This window comes from Larus michahellis, chromosome 4, assembly GCF_964199755.1.
Source record: "Larus michahellis chromosome 4, bLarMic1.1, whole genome shotgun sequence".
NCBI classification, from domain to species: Eukaryota; Metazoa; Chordata; class Aves; order Charadriiformes; family Laridae; genus Larus; species Larus michahellis.
The window spans coordinates 22487771-22512127 of record NC_133899.1 but is presented as its reverse complement, the minus strand read 5'-3'; the positions used below and the strand labels follow the sequence as shown (position 1 = coordinate 22512127).

The window sequence follows — 24357 nt, the reverse complement described above, 5'->3', positions numbered from 1 at the left end:
CTTGGCAAACTGCTAACTTGGTGTAAAGCTCTTACATTGTGTTTAAACCAGAACAGTTCTCCATCCTTCCCTTTCCTAAAAGGATCTGATGATTCAACTTTCCTGTGTGCCTGCTCTGTGTACGGGGTGTCCTGTACTTCCTAGGCCAGCTCTAACAATTTGTGCTCTCTCACGCTCCTTGCAGCATAAAGGATCTCGGTTAAGAAGGTGAAAAGTCCAATTTATTGGCCTTTGTGTTCACCTGGGAATGGAGACTTGATTTTTGGGTTAATTGTATATCTCTCTCCTTGGATTGGCTCTGTGCAGCGAGCGTTATAAATAAGTACTTTAAAAGGCAGAAAATAGCTGGCAATGTCTCTGTGGAGCAGGCGTGCAGAGTGGGGCAGCATCACCTACGCCTGCTTACCAGGAGCAAACTGTTACACTGGAGCAATGTTAGGATTCATCACGGAATTAGTGTGAGGGCCTGCAAACACCATGCTTTTCAACAGGACTAGCGGGCTGAGCATGTCCGGTGCTGTCCCTCGGGCTGTCCAGGGCTCTTTGCTCCCATCAGAATTGCAAGAGAAAAGTCTCAGTTCTGATGGCACTGGGGAGGGCACCGAGGCTGTGTCTCTACGCAGTGTTTTTGCTTTTGCTCATAACTAGAAGTTGAGAAAATACTTTTATAAGCGTTTGCAACTCCCCTCGATCCCACTCTGTCTTCGAATTCTTCAGGACTTCTCATATCAAGTCAGAGATCTCTGGATCTTGGAGATTTTTATTTTTTTTTTTAACATTCCAGCTCAGTCAAGCCATGAGCTGCTGTGAAAGCAAGAAATGCTTGCTTCTGTCTAAAAATCTTCCTGTGAGCTGAGTTCAGACAGACCTAGTTTACAGCTTAGAAGCAGGTGCAATTTGCTTTCAAAATCTTTATGTAACTTGGATTAGATTCACTTTTACGATTGTGTTCTCTCTGGTAGACCTAGCCCTTCAAATTCGCACGCTTCTTCAGACACTTTAAAGAATTGAGAAGCTGGTGGTTTTTTCAGCTGATGAACTGATGATTTTTTTGCCCCATTGATCAGTGTTACTTGAGGAAAACCAAACCCAAGATGATGGTATTCGCGGCAGTACACCATACTACCCATTTTGAGTAGCGGCTCACTTGTGTTCCATGAATGCCTGTTGGGAGATTGTTGTTGGTTGGTGCCTGAAGCATAGCTGAGCTGCTTCTCCCTTCTTAAGGCCCCCAGAAAAACACATGAAGAGGTGTGAGTGTTTAGTGCCTCTAAACACCACTTTCTGGATCTCTGCATGTAGGTGTGAGGTTTTTGTTGGGTTTAGACCTTCTACCAGGATCTCTCATGAGAAATGAAGTGAGCAAATACCCAAGCTGAAAGAGAATTTCATGGTGGTATTGCCATTTATTTTTTTTATCCCCTCCTCTAGCCCAAGGGATGAGGTTGAAGAAAAGCACAAGAGCTCTTCCTATCATCGGCACAGCTACCACCTGCTGCAGCATGACAGCCAGGATGCTAGTGCAGAACAAAGGTACCAGAGTGCTCAGCCCCCTCTCTCGCCCTGCATGGACTCAGTTCAGGCTGCATTTGTGCTTCTGTCCCCAGCAAGCCTTCACGTGTGGGGTGAATGTCTTTGCTTTGTCTCCTGACTTCGTGTGTGTGTGCAGCCCAGCTTCTGTAGTGTTCTGATGACTTCAGCTGATCACAAGATTGGCCTCTGGAAAGGTCTGACTGTGCTGCTCCTAAGAGCATGGACCAGACTTGGTTTAATTACTAGTGAAAACCTATTAAGGGATCAGTTTCCAAATACTGTGCCCCAGGTAAGGTAGCGAGAGTATCTCAGGAGTTAGTTTCTTGCTCTTGACATCTTTGCTCCTTCAGGAGCCACTCTAAAGCTCCGTCGGCACGTTCTGTGTGCCTGGCAAGCTCAGCCCTGTTTGGCCTCTGTCCACGAAGATGCTCAGAGAGTTGGAGCCCCTCTGCTGTGAGGACAGGCTGAGAGAGCTGGGGGGGTTCAGCCTGGAGAAGAGAAGGCTCCGGGGAGACCTTCCAGCCCCTGCCAGTCCCTAAAGGAGCTCCAGGAAAGCTGGGAAGGGACTCTGGATCAGGGAGGGGAGCCATGGGACGAGGGGGAAGGGGTTTACACTGAAAGAGGGGAGATTTAGGTGAGATCTGAGGAAGAAATTCTTTGCTGTGAGGGTGGTGAGCCCCTGGCCCAGGCTGCCCAGAGAAGCTGTGGCTGCCCCATCCCTGGAGGTGTTCAAGGCCAGGCTGGACGGGGCTTGGAGCAACGTGGTGTGGTGGGAGGTGTCCCTGCCCAGGGCAGAGGGTGGCTCTGGGTGGGCTTTAAGGTCCCTTCCAACCCGAAACATTCTATGATTGCTGAGGGTTCATTCATAATCCACACGATTCAGACATGAAGCGTGCGGCCTGTGTTGGATGGCTGGTCAGCAGCTGAAAGACTCCCAAGATACTGAGGATCACACGCTTTCTGGGCTCAACCTTATTTCTCCTCTGTTCCTGCAATACTTGCTGCGTTAAGCGCTTTCTGTCTGTAAAGCTGTAAGGATGTGCTGTGCTTGGGTTCCCTGCTGGGTCAGCGTCACATCCTAGGGCGTACGTGCTAGTGTGTGTACGCAGCAAGAACAGGCGCTGTTCTGCCATGCTGCCCGAACCACAGTTGTCCCTAATGCAGGGACCCTTCAAGTCTTGCTGCGCAGCGCTGTAGCTCAGCCTGAGCAGACCTGGATCCAAACGAACAGCATGTGCTGAGCTCCCTAGAGGTCTCTGTGTTAAAGATCAAGGTGACAGGCGTCCTTAGCTGTGTGACTCTGGCCGTGTGTGGATGAAGAGCAGAGTGTGAGTCCCCTCCCCTTAGTGAAGGCTAATGCTGTCCGGTATTGCAAGTGATGTCCTCTCCCCTGCTGTTCCTTCGTAGTGACCATGATGATGAAGTTGCAAGCTTGGCTTCTACGTCAGGTGGATTTGGTGCCAAAGCGTCTACGCAGAGGCTGCCTGTGAAGGACTGGAAAGCCAAGGCGTCCCCCCGGGCTTCCCCAAAGCTAAAGCGGAAGGGCAAGAAAGATGACGGGTATGCTGGGCTTGCCAGAACGCAGGTGGCTGTGGGAAGAGCTGTGGAGGGTCACAACCTGCTGTAGCCATTAGCAGCGAGACTAGGGTCTGAGGCTGGGCTATGGCCAGGTGCTCCCAACCCTCATCCCATTTTGCAAATGGCAGTAAAATGCCACAGAAAGCATTGATGGATTCTCAGATGCTGGCTGCCACTCAGGGGGTGTGGGAGTAGGTTCTGCACTACCTTTCCAGCTGTGACTCAAAATCCAAAATACAGCCTGGGCTTCAGAAGAATGTGTGGGAAATGAATTGCGCGTTGCTGGGGGGGACGACACTGGATCCATTTGCCAGTTTCAGTGAAGGTTTCATTGGAACTGTGGCGCTGTGAGTCTAGCTTAAGGGGGGTCTCCATTTTTGGTTGGCTTCTGAACGCTGGCACGGTGCCCTTGTTCAACAATATCTACTGTTTGTTACCTACCTGCTGCTTTTGTGTGTTTCTAAACGTGCCCGTGTGAATGTCTTGTAAGTGAAAACTGATGACTGGAAAGGTCTGCCTGTGGGAAATTAGACGAACCTGTCTGCGTTAAGTGTGAGGAGAGCAGCACAGCTTCTGCACGGGGCGCTCTATCCCCTTCTTGTCTTCCCATAACTCCATGATTTGGATCTCTATCTGTGCAGATTACAACAAAGATGGGCTATGGCCTTACGTTTCTGGCTGTGGTCCTGTACTGTGACACCCAGAAACTCTTAGCCTCAGAAATGCCTTTCATTTTTCCTGCCTCAGTCCTTTTAAAGTTGCTGGATGGGAAAAATGCTGTCTAGGAACGACAAATGTGTACTTCCCTTCTGGTAGCGTTTGAATATTCATAAATGTGTGACTGTGATGGAGACGTGCAATATTAGTGAATCAGTTCAGTGATTTTTTTTCTTGTGCTGTATATGCTGGAATGCATCACTGGTTTCTTCACCTTGAGAGCTGGAATCATTCTAGATTATTTGAAGCTCATTAATTCTGTATTTAGCAAACAGGTACTTGCTTTTTCTTTGTAAAATATCAGGAGATGTTCAAAAGTGGTTGGGCAAAGCCTTCCCTGGCTTTGAATTTGGACAAAACTGAAAAATCAGTGTGCGTTTTTTCCTTTGTAACACTCCTCATTAAGACTTGCTTCAGATCTCCTCCCTGCGAAGGGACCAGTCTGTAAGGAGCTTCGGGGCCTGTGGATTGCGCAATTGAAGGAGTCACAGCTGCTGTAAGGCCTGGGATTTCATCGCCTTGCCGTCGCTCTTTGAGTTGTACTAGGCAAAACAGAAGCATGAGCTGGAGTGTAAAATCTAAACCAGCTGTAAAACGTGTGATCTGTTTTGGCAGAAGACTTGGATAATAAGAGCAGCTAATTGACATAATTGGATTACTACTTTTTCTCTTTTTTTTTTTTTTTTTTTTTTTTATTTCCAGGGATATGAACCAGTCGCCAAGATCCTCTAACAACCAGGTGAGTCAGAGCCGCTCTGCAGTCCCTCCCAAGGGCATGATGCTTCATCTCTATTGACTGCGTTACTAAAGACTTGAGAGAAAGTTCATCCCAGTTCCCTGAAGCACTGTGGGCCACTGCTGTGCCCAAGCAGGTTGAGGTGGGGCTGTGCTCAGGCTTGGCGTTGCTCTGTTCTGAGCAGCAGAGACGGAGCCGCTTAGTGCTGTCTGGACCGACAGCTTCCTCCCTTCCTTCTCGCCTTTGCGTAGCGATGTAAATTTCTGTGTGCTCACAAGCACTGTGTTACCCAAGACTCTACCACTTGTTTCCTCTTCCCTGCCGAGCCAACTCCCATGTGTCGTCAGCAGGATAAGCTCTTCGCAGCAAAGTAAGGGGGACTGGCCTGTTGGAATTTCTTATCCCTGTTGATAGTATCTCCGTATCTGACAGAAAATGCTCTCAGCAGAGTTGCATACACTTCTTTAAACTGCCCTTGATGTGTATTCCTCTTCTGAATATTTTGAGCAGCTGAAGAGACAACAAACCATAGATGTATACTTCTCCAGTTGTTTGGTTATTCATAAATAAATGAAAGAGCTGAAAAAGTGCTCTGAGAAACCTCTTTCTTCCTCTACTGATTGCACAGCTCTTTTCCTAAGTGTTGGAGGTCATTATTTACATTCAGAGGCGTAAAGACTTTCTCTCAGTACCTGGCCAAAAAGTGAATAGAACCTGTTTTCTTTCAGATGTCAGAGCTCTAGCAAGGGTCTTGAATCTAAACAGTTGAGGATATTCTAAGCAATTGTTTATGAATTCCATGTGGGAACTTCATGCACTTTGCTTTGTCAGTTTATTTCTTGGGACAAAAGTCTTAGAAATAGGCTTTAAGGTGACCCCATTTTCTGCTTTGCGTGTTATGCTTCGTTCCTAGGCACGGGGGTTGACTTAATGCCTAGCAGAAAGCTTGACTGACTTCCGATCCTATTAGAAATGAATGTTTGTCCTCTCCACGCATAGGTGACACCGGAGTTCCAGGATGAGCTGATGTGCATACTGAGGAGCCAACAGCGGGAGCTCTCCGAGCTGCGTCAGAACCAGATGGAGCTGCTGCAGAGACTCACGGATCACCTTGATGCCATTCAGAGCTCCCTTATGGGCCATGTGGAGAGGGTGATTGACTCCCAGCAGGAGCAGGAACGTATCCTTGTTTGCAAATGTTGCGTGGGAGGTAGAGTGGAAGGCTGTGGGCAGACTAGAGATCTGAGGAAAGCTAAGGAAGTTGAAGGATCTTGGTAGCATGGGCCACAGGTGCAGTAAAATTGCCTGGCTGCAGCATAAGCTGTTTCGGTTCCTCTCAGTCCCTTTCTAAGGGCAAGAAACTCAGAAATAGAACAGAGAAGAACCGCTGCTTTCTCCGTGACGCTAGATCTTCTAGTTACCCATTAAGACCATAAGTGCTGCAATGCTGGAGTAGACTAGAGGCGCGCCTAATGCGTTATCCTGCATCAGGCAGTTGGCAGTTGCACAAGAGTAATTACGGGATGATCCTTTCCTCCGTAAGGCACGTCAGTATTTGCCCCAGAAATAGCAGCAGACTGCCGCACTGCATAGCTGAGTGTAGAATTATCCTGTCTGGACCCATATATGCCTCTGGTGGTCCACAGGTCCCTAACGTGTTGTCTGAAAAGTACTTTCTTTTGGTGTTTTCAAACCTGGTATCCGATTACTTTTATTGTATTGTGAGTAGTCGGTTCCTCTACGTCCTTCGCTGGACTGAATTTGGTCGCGTTCCCCAAACTGAGCAGCGCTAGCCTGTTGCATGTCTGAAACCACTCTTAACTTCTATGCGGTGACAATGATCTCTGTATTCTCTATTAGTCTTGGATGTTCCTTTTTGACTACCGAACTGGTACTTTCATAGATAATTCGGATAGCTTTCTCCTGTAGTCAGGAGGCTAGAGCTATATTATAATAACTTTCCCCTATCCGCACGACTTCATATCTGCACTGAATTTTGTCGGCAGCTAAATTGTCTTTTCATTGTTTGTTTTGTTGGGGGGTTTTGTTTGGTTTTGGTTTGTTGTTTTGTTGTGTGTTGGTTTTTTTTTTTTTTTTAAGATGCACATGCATCTCGGTGTTTGTGTGTTGGCTCCTTCAGAGAGCTTGGTTGCTTTGTGAGTGTTGCGTGAAACGGGGCCAAGCGGTTTTGGCAGAAGATAAACCCCCTTGCGTTCTAACACTCCTCACCGAGGTGGGAGGCTAGGTGCGGCTAGGTTTAAATTCTGAGTGATGCCCAATTCAGCACTATCAGTCCAATCGCGTTTAATATGTATTAAACTACTACGATTTGGATACACTAATAGTGGACTGCACCTTCAGTCTAGTCGTGCTCCCGAACTAGCACGGCCTCTCTGTAGTTTTGGTCGCGTTCAGTGAGAAAGCGGAACGACTAGCTACTTAAACAGTGCAGCTTATTTAAACAACGGATATACAGGTTCTTTAGGATTGCCGGTGATAAATACACTGTCTGCAAAGCACGTGCAAATAAAGATATTGCTAAGTATACAAACGCGCGACAAAATTATAAACGATACAGCCTGGCTATAAATGTAGGGTAGAGATTCTCTAGAGAAATTTCTAAGTCCCCGAGAAAGCGCTCGGTGTAATCGAAGTCTTACCCAAAGGCGTCCCTATGGGGGGGAAGAAAGGCTCAGCCCGTCGGCTGATCCCGGAAATCAGCGGTGGAATTCTTCGCGATGGTGTCTTCCCTGACATCCCCTCTCTCTTGGGCTATTTTTATACTATTTTTTTATCTTCAAAGTGGAGTTTGAGTGACTTTAGTCATACGTACTTTTATTATGATTAATGTATTCAAGGAGGAGTGTTCACACCTCGGGGGCAGATAGCCTCCGGGATGGAGGTGTGTTTTGGTACATTGTGGTGAGCAAAGTTCGCACAAAAGGACAGCATTTCATCAACATTTGACGAAATGTTGGCTCGGGTAGCGTGTAGGCCGCTTATCAGTTCCGTAGTACCATCTCGTCCCCATATCTGCTATTCGTCACAAGGGAAGGCCACGGAACAAGCGTGTTCCGTTCCATCCCTCGTGTAGTTTCGCAAACAACCTTGTACAGGGAATCACAGATGTTGCATTCTTCGTGTGCTAGCTGCGGCTGTATTCTACCTCAGAAGCGTCTTGATTTTATGACTTTCCTTAATGTGTGAACAATGCTGTATTTTTGTATTCTTGGCCAATTTAGTAATTATTCCACAGTGAGGCATGGCGAGCTTTTGTTAAGCCTGGATTTGCTCCCAAGCACTATATCGCTTATGTCCACCAATTCAATCTTGTAGAAACGTTTTTACCCATTTGCTTTTTATGCATATTGGGGGCTTCTTGCTTTCTGTGTAGTGGTTTTGGCTGGGGTGGAGTTAGTTTTCTTCATAGCAGCTCTTGTGGTGGTACGTTTTGGATTTGTGAGCAAACCAACGTTGATAACACACTCATGGTTTTGCCTGTCAAGACCTTCTCTGCCCCTCACGCTGCTCCACCAGTGAGCAGGCTGGGGGTGCGCAAGAAGTAGGGAGGGGACACAGCTGGGACAGCTGACCCCAGCTGACCGAAGGGATATCCTGTGCCATGTGATGTTGTGCTCGGCAACGTAAAGCTGGGAGAAAGGAGGAGGAAGGGGGGACATCCAGAGCGATGGCATTTGTCTTCCCAAGTCACCGTTACAACATGATGGTGTCCTGCTTCCCTGGGGGTGCCTGAACACCTGCCTGCTGACGGGAAGTGGTGAACTAATTCCTTATTTTGCTTGGCTTGCATGTGCAGCTTTTGCTTTACCTGTTAAACTATCTTTATCTCAGCCTGTGAGCTTTTTCGCTTTTAGCCCTCCTGTTCTCTCCCCCATCCCGCTGCAGAGGAGTTGACCGAATGCCTGTGTGGGACTGAACTGCCTACAGGGCAGCTAAGTTAACTCACAGTGTGTGGGGAATGCTGCGACCAAGCTTCTTTTAGCTGTTTGGCTTTTCTGCCATGCCTTCCAGAGCTCCTCTCTGACCCTGATCGTTTGTTTAAGAGCACCCTGTTGTTCCCAGGGACATCTCAGCAATGTTACCTGGACCCCCTCTTTCACCAGAGCCACAGATTGGCTCTCGCTGAGCCTCTGGAGGTGAGGCTAGTGTCCGTCTCTGTGGAGTGGGGTGTCGAGGGTAGAGAGGAAATCTGTTCTTTGTGCTCCTTAACGTGCATTCTCATTAGAGAGAAGACTAGACCGAGCGCTGACGGAAGGACAGCAGCGCAATGGGCAGCTCCAGGAGCATCTGTCTCAGCAGCTCTCCCAGTCCCTTTCCACTGCTGTGTGTAACCGTCTGGAGAGGACCATTCGCGAGGAGATGAAGAAGACCGTACCCCAGTGTGAGTGGTGCTGCCTAGGTTTTGAAGGTGGATCCTTACAGTTGACCCTGTAGGGATTGAAAGCATGCTGCGTAAAAAGCCTTGGCGCTATGTGAAGCAGGAGTTGGGTTCCGTGAATACTAGTCATAGCACTTTAAACTTTGCGGGCCCCGCTGTAATCTGAGGAGTTGTGGTTTGGAAGGAGGGTGAGGCTTCTAGAGGGGATGCCTTTCCAGTGACTGTGCTCTGACCTTCCATTATAATCCATAAAGTTTCTGGAATCTGTTCAGCAGAGGAAAGCAAAAGAGGCTAATGAGTTTGGAAGTGCTGAGACTTGACTAGAGCAAACTTAAATCTTGTCTTTCCCCTTCCTTGACACACTGGCACCATCCGTGTAAGGAAATGTTCAAAGAAGCGCTGGTGGGAAAGCCCTCTGCAGCCATTAGTGTCCACCATTCTGCTTGAAGCAGGGCTACCCGCTATTCTCAATCAGGTCAAGTGTGACTTTGTCTGGGCAAGTCTTGAAAATCTTCAAGGCTGGAGATTCCACGGCCTCTCTGGTGACTCCTGGAGCTGTACCACCTTCCTGGCAAAAAGTTTCTCCTAATGTCCAACCTTAGCTTCCCAAGCCTGAGCTTGTGATCGCTGCCCCTTGCTGTGTCATATCAAAGAAGAGCTTGGCTCCATTTTCTTTTTGGGGTTTTGAAGTGTGACTCTAGGCCTAAAGCCGCAGTTTTGACATGTTTGTGTTGTGCCTAGGCATTTCCAAGAGTGTGGACCCTATTGCTGGCCAGCTAAGTAACACTATTGCTGCCAAGCTGACTGCTGTTGAGGGGACGCTGAAGGAGAGTATCACCAAGCTAGTGAAATCAAAGGTAAGGAGAACCAGACTGTAGCTTTTCCTGGGAACACTGAGTTGTCACCTGCCCTGGGTAGTGACTCCTCATACTTCTTGCCCTCACCCATATCTCCGGGTAAGGTCAGTTTAGCTGCCAAGTGGTGAGAGCTCTTTCCTGGTCTTACGAGGAGAGCAGACTTGTTGTGTACTCCCCTGCCTGATTTGCCTCATTAGCCCTTTCTTTTATTTACCGAGCTGTTAATTTTCTAGTAGAGTAGAGATTCTCACTACAGCAGTGGTTTTAGGGCTCTCTCGGTCAGCCAAGTGGGGAAACTTTGACGGGCTCCTCTGCTCTGTTCTCCGTTTCTACGTTCTTTAGGGAGCAGAAGGTTGTTACTTTCCTGGGTAGGGAACGGTGGATGGTGGGAGGGAAGCAGGGGATGGGGAAAGGAGCCATGCCTGACTCTGACACCTCCCCTTGCTCTACTGCTAAACTACAGGGAAATGGGGAAGGTCTGGGGCAGCCCCTCGGCAGGCAGGTGCTCTGCCTGCTGTAGTCATGATGCCACCCGGCCAGTGGAAAGAGCTGAGGGAATACACGCTTCCAATGCCAGGCTGTCCTTGTCTGGTGTGGGTGTGTTGCAGGGACCCACAGTGTTTGTTCACAGCTCTGTCCTGCAGCAGGCTGTTGTTAATTTTCTGAAATCTCTTCTGTGTGTGCTTGTAAGAACCTTACAGATGCTGTCGTGAGGGCAACGGCTGATACCCTGCAGGGGCCGATCCAGGCAGCCTACAGGGAAGCGTTTCAGAGCGTCGTGCTGCCAGCCTTCGAGAAGAGCTGCCAGTCCATGTTCCAGCAAATCAATGACACCTTCAAGCAGGGCACACAGGAATGTGAGTAGGTTTTCTTCTCTGAGTTTTCTCTGCACAGCGTATTTGCATTAGTGGCTGACAAGAAGGTGGCCTTTTCCTTTGTCTTTGCCATTCAGAGTTTCAGTGGTGACCGTTTAACCTCTTAGCCCGTCTGCATGCTCCGTTTCACACTTGGGACGCGGAAGCAGGGAGTGAGGAGGTTTTTGTGGGTAGTGCTTGTAAGAGCAGATATTCGCCTCTGGTCTCTGTAACCCATGCAGTGAAACACTTGGCCGCATACTGTGAACCTGTGACTTCATCTCTTGAGTAGAAAAGCCCAGCTGTGGCATTACCACGTGCTGACATCAGGCAGACGACGTACAGAGAGGGTAGCAGTCCTGCAGCTGGGCCCACCTCTCAGAGGGGTAATGGAATCTGGGGGAGGTTTGCTACAGGGATGATCAGAAGTTAAATAGTGGCTGAACAGTGTAGACATGGTCAGGCGGGAAAAAAGAAAACTCTTAAGTAAGGTATATTGTACACTGATGCGCTGGAGAAGATATTTCCTGTTCTCAGGCGTAGGATCCAGTTTTTTGGCCTTCCGGGAGGTCAGGCAGGTATTACTCTGCAGAGCTGGTTTCTGAAGTTGGCTGGTGCTGGCACAGTGACTTCTGTTGTCCGTAGACCTACAGGGTCTCCAGCTGCTGTTTATTTTGCACCTTTTCTGTGTTCTTCGCAAGTCTCCCACAATTAAATAGAGCTTATATTCTTCTCCCTTTTGATAAGATCAGTTCGTAAAATATTTTAAAATGCAGCTTTTTGATCTCTGCAAGACATGATTTTGTTCAATGATTTCTTCGTTGGCATTGAACTCCATCAGTAACACAGATCGCAACTCACGCTCTGCATGAAATAAAATACCCTCGGTCCCACCTTTACCTTGCCTGAACAAACAGGGATTGTAAAGGTCTGTCTCAAGGGAATTCCTGTCTTTGTTGCTGTATCATGTAACCCTGCATTGATGGGGAGGCTGGAAGCAGCGTTTTTAGGTTAGTGTAACAGAGCCCAAAACAAGGCTTGTGTCTTCTCCCCTCTCTCCCGTGCTCGTATGCTGGCTCAGCAATCGCTCCTGCTGGAGAACGTGTAGACCCCTCCAGCTGGATTCCTGCCCTGACCATTTCCGCAGGTACCGATGGCACAAATGTCTTTTTCTGGCTGTTGCAGATGTCCAGCAGCTCGAGACTCACTTGAAGAACAAGAAAGTACGAGAACAGGAGGCCCGGGACCCGCTGCTGAATCAGCTTCGACAGCTCATCAGCACCTTCCAGAGCAGCACCGAGCAGCTGGCTGCCACTGTCGCAGCCAGCGTCCATGCTGAGGTGCAGCATCAGCTGCATATTATCGTGGGCAAGTAAGTTGGCGGCTGGGCTTGCGGAAAGAGATGTCAGAGAGAGGTATGCATGGGCGTAAGAAAAACCGCTCCCTGCTTAGTTGTGGAAACAGGCCGTTTGCCACTGTAGGGCCGCTCGTTGGCTCTGTGCACGGTATGACAAAGCGTGTGGGCTGGTGTAACTGTTGCCCTGTAGAGCACAAAATGAAGACCACAGAATGTTTCTGACAACCCGCTGTACCGCTGCTGCATCTGGGAGCTCGGGGCCTGCTCTTCACAGAGTCCCATGTGCACGTTGGAGGACAGGAGGACCTAAGGCAGCCCATAAGCACGCTCAAGTGAATGCTTCTTGAAGACCATTTCAGAACGGGTCTTTTTGAAGGCTTTTCTTCTTAACGCTGTGTCCTCGGGCATGCCAACAGTTTCTGCGGGCTACCCTGGCCTCCCAGCTGCTCTGCAGCAATTCGTGCTTGGCCATCCTGCTTTCAAGGTGTGATCCCGGTGGTGCCTTCAGCGCATTCACACGGTGAAGCTGGTGGCAGGTTGCGGTCATTAAGATCGGCCGGTGGTCACCCACGGGGCAGAATGCCCCTGTCTATTTTAAGCCACTAGAACATATGTCAGAGCGCATTGGGATCTTCGATACAGGCCAGGCTTGCCAGAAAGGCTACCAGACTAAATTCTCGTGGCGTAGGCTGTGCTTGCTCCCAGGGAAGTGCTGCGACTCTGCCTGCGGTAGAGCACGTTTGACGCTTTGCACCCTTCGTATGAGGGGAGGCTCCTACCCTTGGGGAAGAGGCGTAACGCACAGCAGCGCAGCCGGCGCTGTGAGCTGGTCTTCCGTGGAGAACCCACGGGCTCGGTGGAAGCGAGTTCTCGTTCTTAAAGGTGTCGGTTGCAAGCGAGGAAGCTGCATCTAACAGATGTGGTGTGGAAAGCTGGGCCCGTTCGGGGTGAACCTAGAGCTTGTTGGTAGCCTTGCTTGTGAGCCAGAGAGATTAAAGATTTAAAACGCTGCGTGATGAGAGACTTAGTTCCCCGAAACATCACCTCCCTCACACAGAATCCCAACCTCTTCCCCATGCACCCTGGGACCTTTTCGTTGGCCACAGAGCTACCTTGCAGCAGCAGCATGTTTCCGAAGCCTCCAAGCGCTTTGTGTTAACCCTTTGGGAGCCACACTACGCTAAGCAAACAAGCCTGTGCTTTCTCGCCGGTACAAGCTTTGTGCAGTGTAGTCCCTCAGCTCTTCGTTTTCTGAGACGCCTTTGGGTTTGTCTTTTTTTTTTTTTAGCATGCAGGAGTCTATTTTGGCCCAGGTGCAGCGGGTCATTAAAGGAGAAGTGAGCCTGGCTATGAAGGAACAGCAAGCAGCTGTCACCTCGAGCATCGTCCAGGCAATGCGCTCGGCGGCCGGGACTCCCATCCCCTCCGCTCACTTGGATTTCCAGTCTCAGCAAACTCACATCCTTCAGCTGCTCCAGCAGGGACACCTCAACCAAGCTTTCCAGCAGGTACCTGGGCTTCCTGGCAGTGGGCATCACCGCTCGTTGGGCGGTGGGGTGGGGGGAACAGGGCTCCTTGAGATGGGGACACAATCCCACAACAACTTATACGGGAGTTGGCTGAAAAGACCCGTGGCAGCGGGCTGCTGGAGGGCTGCAGTTGCGCTCTCATGCAGGTCAAGCCAGAGCTGTGCAAGTACCACGATTTGTTGGCAATTAAGTTCCTTCCTTGTCTGTGCCCTCAAAGGACAGTGTCAGCGCTCCAGCGAGACAGCGTTTTGCCATCAGCAGTGGCACGTGGTGCGCCCCCGAAGAGCAACAGCTTCGTGAGCCTCTCCAGGCAGATCGACCAGCTGGGGCCTGACCTTGCCTTGCCTTTGAGCTTGTTGGCAGATCTGTTTGAGCTGCTGCAGACAAACTCCTCTGCGAACAACAGCAATGCCGCGGCGTTGGGCTGGTGGGGGACGCGAACCTGGCCCTGCTCTGTGCCGCCACCTGTAACCTGCTCCCCTTTGTCTGATTCTGCTTAGAACAGACACAGGTGTCCTCTGAGCATAGACTGAGGTCCTGCTCATGGACATGGTCCTGCTTGCCTGGACAGCAGGCTTTGCAGAGAATCCTACTCCCGGAGGAGGTTGGCGAGCCCTTGAGCTGCCCCAAGGCGGAGGGCTGCCTCCTGCTCCGTCCTGTGCCCCTCGCCTGCCTGCTGGTTCCTCGGCGCTTCTAGCTGTGTCTTCCTTGCAGGCTCTAACAGCAGCTGATCTCAACCTGGTCCTGTACGTCTGCGAGACCGTGGATACTCAGCAAGTATTCGGCCAGCATCCGTGCCCGCTGTCCCAGCCTGTGCTGCTCTCTCTCATTCAGCAGCTCTCCTCCGATTTGGGTACTCGCACGGAACTGAAGCTGAAGTGAGTATGGTCAGAGCGCTGGGTCTGAACCTGTGCGGACCTATTCCCGCCTCCGGCTTTAAATTCACTGCCGGGAAGCGGAAGGTGGTGCTTTGATAGAGGTTGGAACTTCTGTAGCCTCTTACTGGCATGTGAACAGCTGGTAATGACTTGGAAAAAGATGCGGGCGTTACCACGGAAAGCTTTGCTGCCCAGAGGTAGCAGTAGAAGGGGTACCCAGCTGTAGGGGCTGTTACCTCCTGGATTGTAGTCTGTAAATGTTACCTGTGCTCCGTGCCGCGATCTCCTTTAGCCGAGAAACAATATCCCCGGCGGGGGTGAAAGGGAGGGAGAGCTGAAAGGGAGGGAGAGTGCCGTGTTTCCTGGATAGCTCAATAATCCAGAGCAACTTTGCTCTGTCCTCAATTCTTAACCCCGTTGCTGGACTTTTGTGTCGGCAGTTTTCTCGTCGTGACTGCCAGGCGGGTCCAGTGGGAGGCGGCAGCAGGAGCTGCTGGGAGTAATGTCTGTCAGACGTTCTCAGCAAAGCTCGTATGACAAAATAGTGACTGTGCTGATACTTGCCATGAACATTTTTAGTGAGTGAGTCAAAACCCTGCTATCTGCCCTAAAAAACGAACTTGTTAAGGTATCTGCGGGTTTTTATCTGGCCTTGTATGGAAAATGACTTAAATTGCATTTTTAACTCAAATTAACAATAGGGTTAAAGCAAGGTAGGAAAACTGAAAAAGAGCTTTAAGTTACAGAAGAGCTGGTAATCGGAGTCGAAGCTGCTGCGGTTGAGTTCAGGCTGGCCTGTTAGTGGAACCCTTTTGCAGTGACCGCAGCGCAAAGCTCTCAGGCTGTGCTTTGAGAGTTGGTGGCTCGTCTGAACTTCACGACAGCTTGGTGGTAAAATTCTTGCTCTTCCCCCACCCCTTCCTGGACAGACGTCGGAAGACGACCGTAAATATATCCCTACGTGGAGTAAGCCTCACTGCTGAGGATCTTTACCGGCTAATAAGTGACTCATGCCACTTATGCTAAAAAGGCTGCAAAGAAAATATCTACAGGGCTGTGACCAGGCGTGGCCTGTGGCCGAGCGCCACCTCCAGCACTTCAGGGAGCTGTGGCTTGCTGTTGCACCTGCTTGGTTTGGGCAGCCAGGTTGTGTTGGCGCGTGCCGCAGCCTGCGAAATATATAGGCTGCCCGTACGTGTTGAAGAAGGGGTAGGTGGACTCTTCCCTGAGTCAGTAACATTTATTTTCTGGTGGCTGACCATGCTGCACTGAGTTTGGGTGGGTGGGTGGGGGAGCGGAATTGTGCATCTTCAGAGCTAAAAATGAACTGAATGGGATCGGGATTGCACGTTGGGTTTGGTGCTAACCCTGGTCTCTCTCCCTCAGTTACTTGGAGGAAGCGGTGATGCACCTGGACCACAGTGACCCCATCACCCGAGACCACATGGGGTCAGTCATGAACCAGGTGCGGCAGAAGCTCTTCCAGTTTCTCCAGGTGGAACCCCACAACAATCTGAGCAAGCCTGCCCGTCGCCTCATGATCATGCTCCAGGGCCTGGTCACCCCTGGCATGACCTAGGAGGACCTGGCTACCTTGTGGGCTGCTCCGTGGAAGCCCACCCAGCAGATCCAGTAGTTACTAACCACGTATGGCTTGTGTTAAGAGCTCTTGCCAGGAAATCTATCAACGTGTGTGTGATGTCTCTAAGGCAAATGCCATCTGTGTATAGTCCCAAATAATCACTGAACGCTCACTTGGCTTATTTTTCCTAAATAGCCTCTTTATGAGAGAGTTAAGTCTCTTCTTCCACCTGCCCATCCGTCCCCGAGGCCTGGCTGGCAGTCCAAGTCGCATTCAGCAGAAGCCGGTGGATTTCTTACCCCTTTAGTTTGGAGTCTGCTGCCATGAGCAGAGGAGAAGGGAGGTGTGTGCTGAGCCCCGAGCAAGGGGCGGCCGGGGACGCCTGCTCCGCCTTGATGAGAAACTATCACCTGTATCTTAGTCAAGGACTCAAACCTCCTCCTCCCTGGTGGGGTGCGTGGCTGGGAGGAAGGATATCAGCCGAGCGGGAAGGGGGTTTCCTGAACTCCGGATCCACGCTGCCACCGCAGTGTCCAGCCCATCCTACGTGGGGCAGGCAGGTTTGGGCAGGGGGCTGCGCGTTGCGTGTTTCTGGAGCCTGCCCGAGGAGCACTCTGGGTCGGGATGGTCAGGCAGCAGGGAGCTGCGAGAGGGGCCATCGGTTCTGTTGTGTATCAGAGCATGTCCGTGGTTCAGATGTTAGTTTTGATTTTACACCAGGGTTTTTCTTTTTATCTAAATTTTGAATTTTTTTTTTTTTTTGGAATAACATTAAGAACAATTCAATAAAGAACTTTTTGAGAGAAAAAAAAAAAAAAAAACGGGACCTGCTTCTGTTGTGCCATGAAGGGAAGAAAGCGTGGCCTTTGGAACCAGGCCTGAAGCAGGTGAAATGATCTCTAGGCTGAAGCCCAAGGCAAGGGGCTGGGATGCCCTTTTTTTTCACAGATCTCCCCCTAAGTCTCTGCTTGAGCTTTTCCTGTATGAGTCCAGCCAGGCGCCGTGGTCTTTCCATCCCGCAAGAGCCGGGAGGCTTGGCTATGGATGGTGGTGGTCTGCTGGCCCTAGAAATCATAGAATGGTTTGGGTTGGAAGGGACCTTAAAGCCCACCCAGTGCCACCCCCTGCCCTGGGCAGGGGCACCTTCCACCAGCCCAGGTTGCTCCCAGCCCCGTCCAGCCTGGCCTTGAACCCCTCCAGGGATGGGGCAGCCACAGCTTCTCTGGGCAACCTGGGCCAGGGGCTCACCACCCTCACAGTGAAATTTTTTTCCTAATATCTCATCTAAATCTCCCCTCTTCCAGCTTAAACCCCTTCCCCCTCGTCCCATGGCTCCCCTCCCTGCTCCAGAGTCCCTCCCCAGCTTTCCTGGAGCTCCTTTAGGGACTGGCAGGGGCTGGAAGGTCTCCCCGGAGCCTTCTCTTCTCCAGGCTGAACCCCCCCAGCTCTCTCAGCCTGTCCTCCCAGCAGAGGGGCTCCAGCCCTCCCAGCATCTCCGGGGCCTCCTCTGGCCCCGCTCCAACAGCTCCGTGTCCTTCTGCTGTTGGTGCCCCAGCGCTGGAGGCAGCACTGCAGGGGGGTCTCACAGAGCAGAGCAGAGGGGCAGAATCCCCCCCTCACCCCGCTGCCCACGCTGCCGGGGATGCAGCCCAGGCTGCGGGGGACTTTCTGCACGTTTTCAGGGCGTTGAGCTTCTCCACCACCACCACCCACAAATCCTTCTCCTCAGGGCTTCTCTCTAGCCATTTTTCTGGATTTGTGCTTGGGAAGGAGACACTGATTCCCCTTTTCCCAGCAAAAGGGTCTCCTGCTGCTTCTCCCTCCTGGGATTACGGGGGCCGGGGGCCGGGCGGGCTCAGCCCGGGGCGGGGGGGGATGAGGGGGGGGGAGCCGGGGGCGGGCCGGGGGCGGCGCGGCGGGGCCGGGGCTGCGGGCGGCGACGGGGCGCGGAGCACACGGCGGCGGGGACCCACCATGGGCTGCGGCTGCTGGCGGCTGCTGGGCGTCGTGTGCCCGCTGCTCCTGCACCTCGGTGAGTGCCGCCGGGACGGGCGGGGGGACGGGACCGGGGACCCCCCCCTTCTGTGCCCGGGCTGCCGGCGGCCGCGGCTCGGGCATCCCCGGGCTGTCCCCGGCGGGCTAGGGGAGGGTGGGAGCGGGACCCCCGCTTGTCTCCGGCTTCGCTGCCCGTGCCCTCCCCAGCCCCCGGGGTGCCCGGCTGCCCCGAGCCCCGCTCGTGTCGGCGGAGGCTCAGGGGCCCACCGTCACCCTGTCGCCCACCGGGCAGGGGGAAAAGCGGCTTCGCGGCGCCGCCTGGGGGGTCCCTCCGCTCAGGCTGGGATGCTCCTCGGCTCCGGTTCTCCAGCAATGTCCCAAGGCCAGCCCTGCCCGCCGACCCCACGCTCCGGCTGGCTCTCCCTGCCTGCCCACCTTCGCCCGGAGCCTGGGGGGCTCCCTGTCCGCTGGGGAACGGGCATCCGGCAGATCCTGCACCCCAACATGCCACCTCCATGCTCTCCCGCTCCTCCCAGAGCCGAGGGAGGACACTGTCCGGCTCCGGGTGCAGTGGCACCCGCTGGCATCCCTGCCCCAAAGAGGGATGCAGGGGATGGAGGATGGGGACCACCGAGCCTGGGGCAGTTGTCGGGCTCGGAAGGTGGACGATTCAGGAGCAGGACGGCTGCCTCGGCGCTCGCTTGGAGCCAGCGATGCTCTGCAGCACCCGGGGCTCCCTCCCTGCCGGAGCTGGAGCCGGGAGCAGGTTTTTCCCATGTGGTTTTTGCGACCGGGTGGCAGAGGTGATTTACCCTCCTGGTTTCTGCCTCCTGCCCAGCCGTGTGCTGAGGGAGCCGGGCAGAGGGGTGGGCTCATACTGGGCATTAGGGGAGCCCGGGGGGCCAAAGCCCAGGCAGGGACCAGCTGGCCGAGGGAAGGCATCTGCTGGCCCAACCAGCCGAGGTGTCCCTGGGCTGGTTGGAGACATGCTTGTTGCCCGGTTGGGTCAAAAGAGGAGCAACGGATCCCACTTTCTCCATCGATACCTGCAACATTTGCGACCCACGTGGCTGCCGTCAACCCGAGACTTTCCTCGGTGATGTGGTCGGGGGCTTTCTCCTCACGAACACCCGCTGTGCTCCGTGGCGGGCTGAGGTTTCAGGCTTGCCCCGGTGTTAGTCTCGGCCGCAGCCGCTTTGCTCAGGGCCGTGTTCCAGGGTCACAGGCACGGGATGCCAGCAGCGCAGCACACGGCTCCCTGGAGACATCTTGGCTGCTTTGGCAGCCGCCAGGCAACTTTCGGCTGCTTCTGGGGGCTCCTTCCCGCAGGGGACCCCTCCGGGATTGTCCTCATGCCTTTTTAGCACCCTCAGCTCAGAGCTCCCGGGCACACGCACGGCACTTCCGAAAGTCTCACATCTCCCGTGATGTGGTCCTGCAGGACCCCCGGGGCAGAGCTGAGCCGACTGCTCAGCGTTTCCCTGTGGCCCAGCCGCACACCGACTCTTTTTGGGCTTCCTCCAGCCGTGGATGTCACTCACCGTTGTCCCCAACACACCCTGTCACCCATCGTCCCGTGGCCGACACCCAGGTTCGGCCAGTCCCGGTGGTGTGTCCCTTGTGGGAATTGGGGCTTCCCAGGGTGAAGCAGACAGAGTTGCACTTGTACCTCTTCCTTTTGTTCTTCCCCTTTCTCTTTCCCCTTCCCTTTCCCCTTCCCTTTCCCCTTCCCTTACCCCTTCCCTTTCCCCTTCCCCTTCCCCTTCCCCTTCCCTTCCCCTTCCCTTCCCCTTCCCTTCCCCTTCCCTTCCCCTTCCCTTCCCTTCCCTTCCCTTCCCTTCCCTTCCCTTCCCTTCCCTTCCCTTCCCTTCCCTTCCCTTCCCTTCCCTTCCCTTCCCTCCCCTCCCCTCCTCTCCCCTTCCCCTTCCCCTTTCCCCTTCCCTTTCCCTTTTCCTCTCCCCTTCCCCTTTCTCTTTCCCCTTCCCTTTTTCTCTTCCCTCTCCTCTTCCCCTTTCCTTTTCCCCTTCCCCTTTCCCTTCCCCTTTTCCTTTCCCCTTTCCCTTTACCCTTCCCCTTTCTCTTTCCTCTTTCCCTTTCCCCTTCTCTCCCACCTCAGTAGGAGCAGGGACTCCAGCTTGCTGAGCCTTTGCCTTTGCCTTTGTTTTTTTGTTTTTTTTTCTGTTGTAGTCCCAAATTAATCTTTGCTGTCAGGGGATAAAAGCCGGGACAGATGGCTCCGGGGAGAGCCCGGGGGCCCGAGGCGAGGCAGCCATTCTTTCCCGGCGGCTGATGGCAGCATCACTTGCGGGGTCATCACACTGTGTCATGTCGGGCTCCTGGGCCAGGAGCAAAGATTCACTCCGAGCACCTGGGGAGAGGATGCCGGGGGGGCTGGTGGGATGTGGAAGGGGGTGCCAGCCCCTCGCCACATCTCGGAGCTTGGTGTCACCCCTGCCTGGTGACACTGCCCTTGAGCCAGGCAGGCAATGGCCATCAGGGGGGTCCGCGGGGGCTCAGCTCCCTCTCTCCTCTCCCCGCAGCCGTGAGCCAGGAGCCCGTCAGCATGGCGGGGAAGTGCGACACCATCTACAAGGGCTTCGCCGGCTGCCTCATCAGCCTGGGGGACAGCATGGCCCAGAGCGTCCGGCGGCAGCAGGAGGAAGGCGGCGAAGAGGCGCAGGAGCTGGACACCGTTTGCAAGTGAGTGTCCTTCTCCCTGAGGGAGGTGCTGGGATGGCTGGGTGACCTGCCACCAGCGGTCCCCGTCACTCCTGCCTGTCTCCCCAGGTCCTGGGACGACTTCCACGCCTGCGCCAGCGAGGTGCTGTCGAGCTGCCCCGAGGAAGCGGCCGCCATCTGGGAATCCCTGCGCCAGGAGTCCCGCAAGATCCAGTTCCAGGGGAACCTGCAGGAGCTGTGCAGCGCCCGGAGCCGCCTGGCCAGTGCCCGCGGCTCGCCGGATGCCGAAACCAACCAGGCCACGCTGCGGGGCTCGGCCACCTTCCTGCGGCCCCGTCTCCTGGCCCTGCTGGCCCTGCTGCTGCCGGTGGCCCAGCTCTAGCCCTGCAAGTGCCCGGGTGATGCTCCGGGTCGGTCCCCTGGTGCTGGCCGAGCACTGGCACCCGCGGTCTCTGCCGAGCCCACCTCCCGCCCGGGCGTCCCTCGCGGGGCACAGTCCTCTCCTGGAGCCCTTCAGATGGATTTATATTTATATTAAAAGACGCTTTTACATTTCTCCTGTCTCTCTGCCATGGGATGCCCCTCGCCTTCTTCCTAAGCTTCAGGTTTGCCCCGGGGGGGGTTGGAGAGGGGATGTTCTCTGCACCAGCCCTGGGGAAGGTCACTGGGGGGGGGGGGGCTCTGTCAGGCCACACGGGGCAGCCCGCGGGACCCCGATGGCGCCGGGGAGGGCTGGACCGGGGATCCCCATCACCCCACTGAGAGCTGCTTTCCAGGGCTGGGCGTAAAGGATAGTCCCTTTAGAGATGGGTCAAGTGGGGTCTTTATTTTAAGGGGCATCTTAGGAAAACACGGGTAGCTTGTCCTCTGGCAGGCAGCTCCGATGGCCTCTGTTTTATTTTGGTCCTGCTACGTTTGGTCCTATGAACGGGCATCAAGGAAACTGGGGTTCGCAGAGAAGAGAGGGTTGGTTTTTAGCCGAGATGATATAGGTGAAGAAACCCAGGGACCTGAAGCTCTCGTCCAGGTCCGAGTGGGACTTGTTGAAGTGAAACCAAGACGACGTGCTGGACTTTAACTCGGTTAAACTTGTGTCAGTCAGTGGAAGATGCTCTTTTTCCCATCCCTGTTGCTGTTTCGCTGCAAACTTCAGATATTTTTTTTTCCTAGCATGCTAAAACCCACCATGTCAAACCAGTTAGTTCCCTAGGCGTGGGACAGCGAGGCGACCTCCCTGCTCTCCGGGGAACAGCCATCTCCCCTCGCCTGCCACCTAAAGGGACATTAAAACTGCGAACAGGCCACCCCATCTATTGCGCAGATCAACGGCTCCTCGCTGGCGCGGCCCCGAGGCTCCCGGTGGCGGTGGGTAGATCTGGCTGGCACGTGGGACACCGTCCCGCTCGGTAAAGGCAACAGCACCCCGACCACCAAAATCCTCTGGCTGACGTGAGTGCCACCATGTCCCAGACTTGCGACAGCCCCAGTGGCCGCGCGAGGCTCGGCTGTGAGCAGGAGCGATGAGAGAAGCAGCCACGTGCCATGAGGATGAGTTGCTGCAGTGGCTTCGGTTCCTGGGGTGACTTCAAGGGTGTCCCAAAAACATCCCTGTGGCCAGTCACGGGGCACGGTCATGGGTTTGGTCTGGGGAAGCATTTGCGCCGTGTCTGAAAGTCTTTGTCATGGGAGCAAGAAGCTCAGTTACCGCTGTCCTCGTCCAGCCATCATCGACCCCCCTCGTTTCATTGTGAAATGTCTTCCTGGTCACTTAAACACATGGTCCTTGACCTCTGGGGTGTCACCCCAGCTGCCCCTGTCCCCTGCAGGCATCCGGGGTCGGGAAATGCTGCCTGAGTTGTTGTGCCGTGTTGCATGCCGGGGGGGGCGAGCGGTCGCTGCCGATCCCTCAGCTTTACAGGGGGACCCTGTATTTCTTCCATTAAACAGCCTGGAGCCGGCCTGGGGAGGGACACAACCGTCACATGGGAAGGAGCGGGGACAGGCTGCTGGCAGCCTTGGCCAGGGGACGGTGCCAAGACCGGGGCCAGGCGCCCCACTGGACATGGGGCAAAACGCTGTCCCGGCTCTCCTCGGCCAGCAGCTGCCGCCCCCTCTGTTTAACGCTGGCGCCGAGGGGGGATAATCCGCCGATTCCTTCCTTTCCAGTTCACGACAATCCTGTGTTTAAGGGTGAATTAGTGCCGGATCCCCGCAGCGTGGCTAAGAGGATAAACACCGGATGGGCGCCGGCATGTCACCCCCGCCGACACCTCCGCCGGGCCGGCATGGCGGGCTCGCTGCCACGGGCACTCGCCATCGTCCTCCAACAGGGTGGCAGGAGGTGGCTGGGGAGCTGGAGGGCCACCAAAGCAGTGCTTTGCCAGTCTGTCACCATGATGGTGACAATGGTGTGCACCGAACTGTGCCGCTTTGATCCAGCTGGGAGCTGCCTGGGAAGACCCGCAGGCACCCACCAAACGCTCGGGGTGTTTGATCCAGAAAGACAGGCTGCACATGGCCCATGCTCTGGGAGATGTCACCACACATGGCCCACACCCTTGGCTATGCTGTCCCCCGTGTCCTGCAGCTGGAAGTTGACCGCAGCCGTGACACCAGAGCATGTCACCGCACAGCCTGCAGCCGCTGGAGGCTCCAGGGAGCTGGGGCTGGGATTTGGGGATGCCAGGCTAGGACAGGCCTGTGGGTCACCACTGCTTGGTGACACCTAATGGTGCAAGGGTCCATAGCAGAGCACTGCCGCTGTCACCCTGTCATCCCTAGTCCTCCTTCAAGGAGGTGCCCTCAAGGCTGGGAATGGCAATGTGACATCAAGGACGGGCATGCCGACCCCTGGGAAAACTCTCCGGGTGCTCCAAAAGTCTGTCCTGCCGTTGGGTTCAAGGGTTTGGGGCAAGGGTTTGGGACAGTCCCACCATGGGAAGGGACAACGTCCTTGTTCCTGCCCCAAGAATGAACAGCTGGTGCCCTGCACGCTGGCCGGCGTCTTAAAGCAATTGCCCAGGCTGAAACCCCGGACAGGGGGGACGGGGACCGCTGGCCCCTGGCACCGGGCACCTCTGAGCACCCGGCGTGCTGTGAAAACCCATCGCTCCAGTTATGAAACTCCAGCGACCTACTTTACACTCCCCGCTTTTGTTCTTAATTCCCAGATATGGCCGCTCTCCAGATTTTGCCCATCAAGGCAAATTAATTGGAGTAGATCCTAATTTGCTCTCCGCTATTCTTTGGGCAGAAGATTAAATGCTCTGCAGACATTATCTCCCTCTCTCTTTTCGAAGAGACAAACCTGAATTATTGAAAAAAAAAAAAAAAGAAAAGAAAAGGGAATAAAGGAAGGCCGAGTTAGGTTCAGTTGATGTTTGAATTCACTTTTTTTGACCACAGAAGGGGTTGGGGAGGCTCCCGCGTCCCCGGGCAGCTGGAACCAGATGGTGACACTATTCTGGGCAGCCATGTGAGCGAGACGGCATGCGCGGCACGGCGACACGAGGGCCAACCTCCCGGCCACGCCGCTCGCCGTCTTCACCACGCGATGGATGAATCCTCCGTCCTTTTTGCTCAGGGAAATTCCTCCTGGCGAAGGTGCCGGCAGGGGAATGACTCCTCATCTGTGGGGACGCACTTGGGTTTCTCCAACAGGAT

The 24357-nt window shown here is 53.9% G+C and overlaps 2 protein-coding genes across 3 annotated transcripts in view; both read left to right on the top strand.

Moving 5' to 3' along the window:
* EDC4 (enhancer of mRNA decapping 4) overlaps positions 1-16825 on the top strand; it is a 41313-nt gene extending 24488 nt beyond the window's left edge. The window contains exons 19-29 of one of the 2 annotated variants that reach the window (XR_012586575.1): positions 1432-1533; positions 2941-3093; positions 4531-4567; positions 5564-5744; positions 8811-8966; positions 9705-9820; positions 10512-10677; positions 11860-12046; positions 13320-13539; positions 13778-14438; positions 15825-16824. Coding sequence is in view for 1 of the 2 variants with exons in the window: in XM_074583407.1 (XP_074439508.1) it covers positions 1432-1533; positions 2941-3093; positions 4531-4567; positions 5564-5744; positions 8811-8966; positions 9705-9820; positions 10512-10677; positions 11860-12046; positions 13320-13539; positions 14275-14438; positions 15825-16017 (1675 nt within the window). In the remaining variant the exon portion in view is untranslated. Of the gene's footprint in view, positions 1-1431; positions 1534-2940; positions 3094-4530; positions 4568-5563; positions 5745-8810; positions 8967-9704; positions 9821-10511; positions 10678-11859; positions 12047-13319; positions 13540-13777; positions 14439-15824 lie in introns of both variants that reach the window. The other variant, XM_074583407.1, reaches the window with a different exon arrangement.
* A 1111-nt stretch (positions 16826-17936) lies between these two features.
* NRN1L (neuritin 1 like) lies at positions 17937-21248 on the top strand. Its single transcript, XM_074583408.1, has 3 exons — positions 17937-18052; positions 20556-20715; positions 20803-21248. The coding sequence occupies exons 1-3, from the start codon at positions 17995-17997 to the stop codon at positions 21074-21076; spliced, it is 492 nt and encodes a 163-aa protein (XP_074439509.1). The 5' UTR covers positions 17937-17994; the 3' UTR covers positions 21077-21248.
* The last annotated feature ends 3109 nt before the right edge of the window (positions 21249-24357 follow it).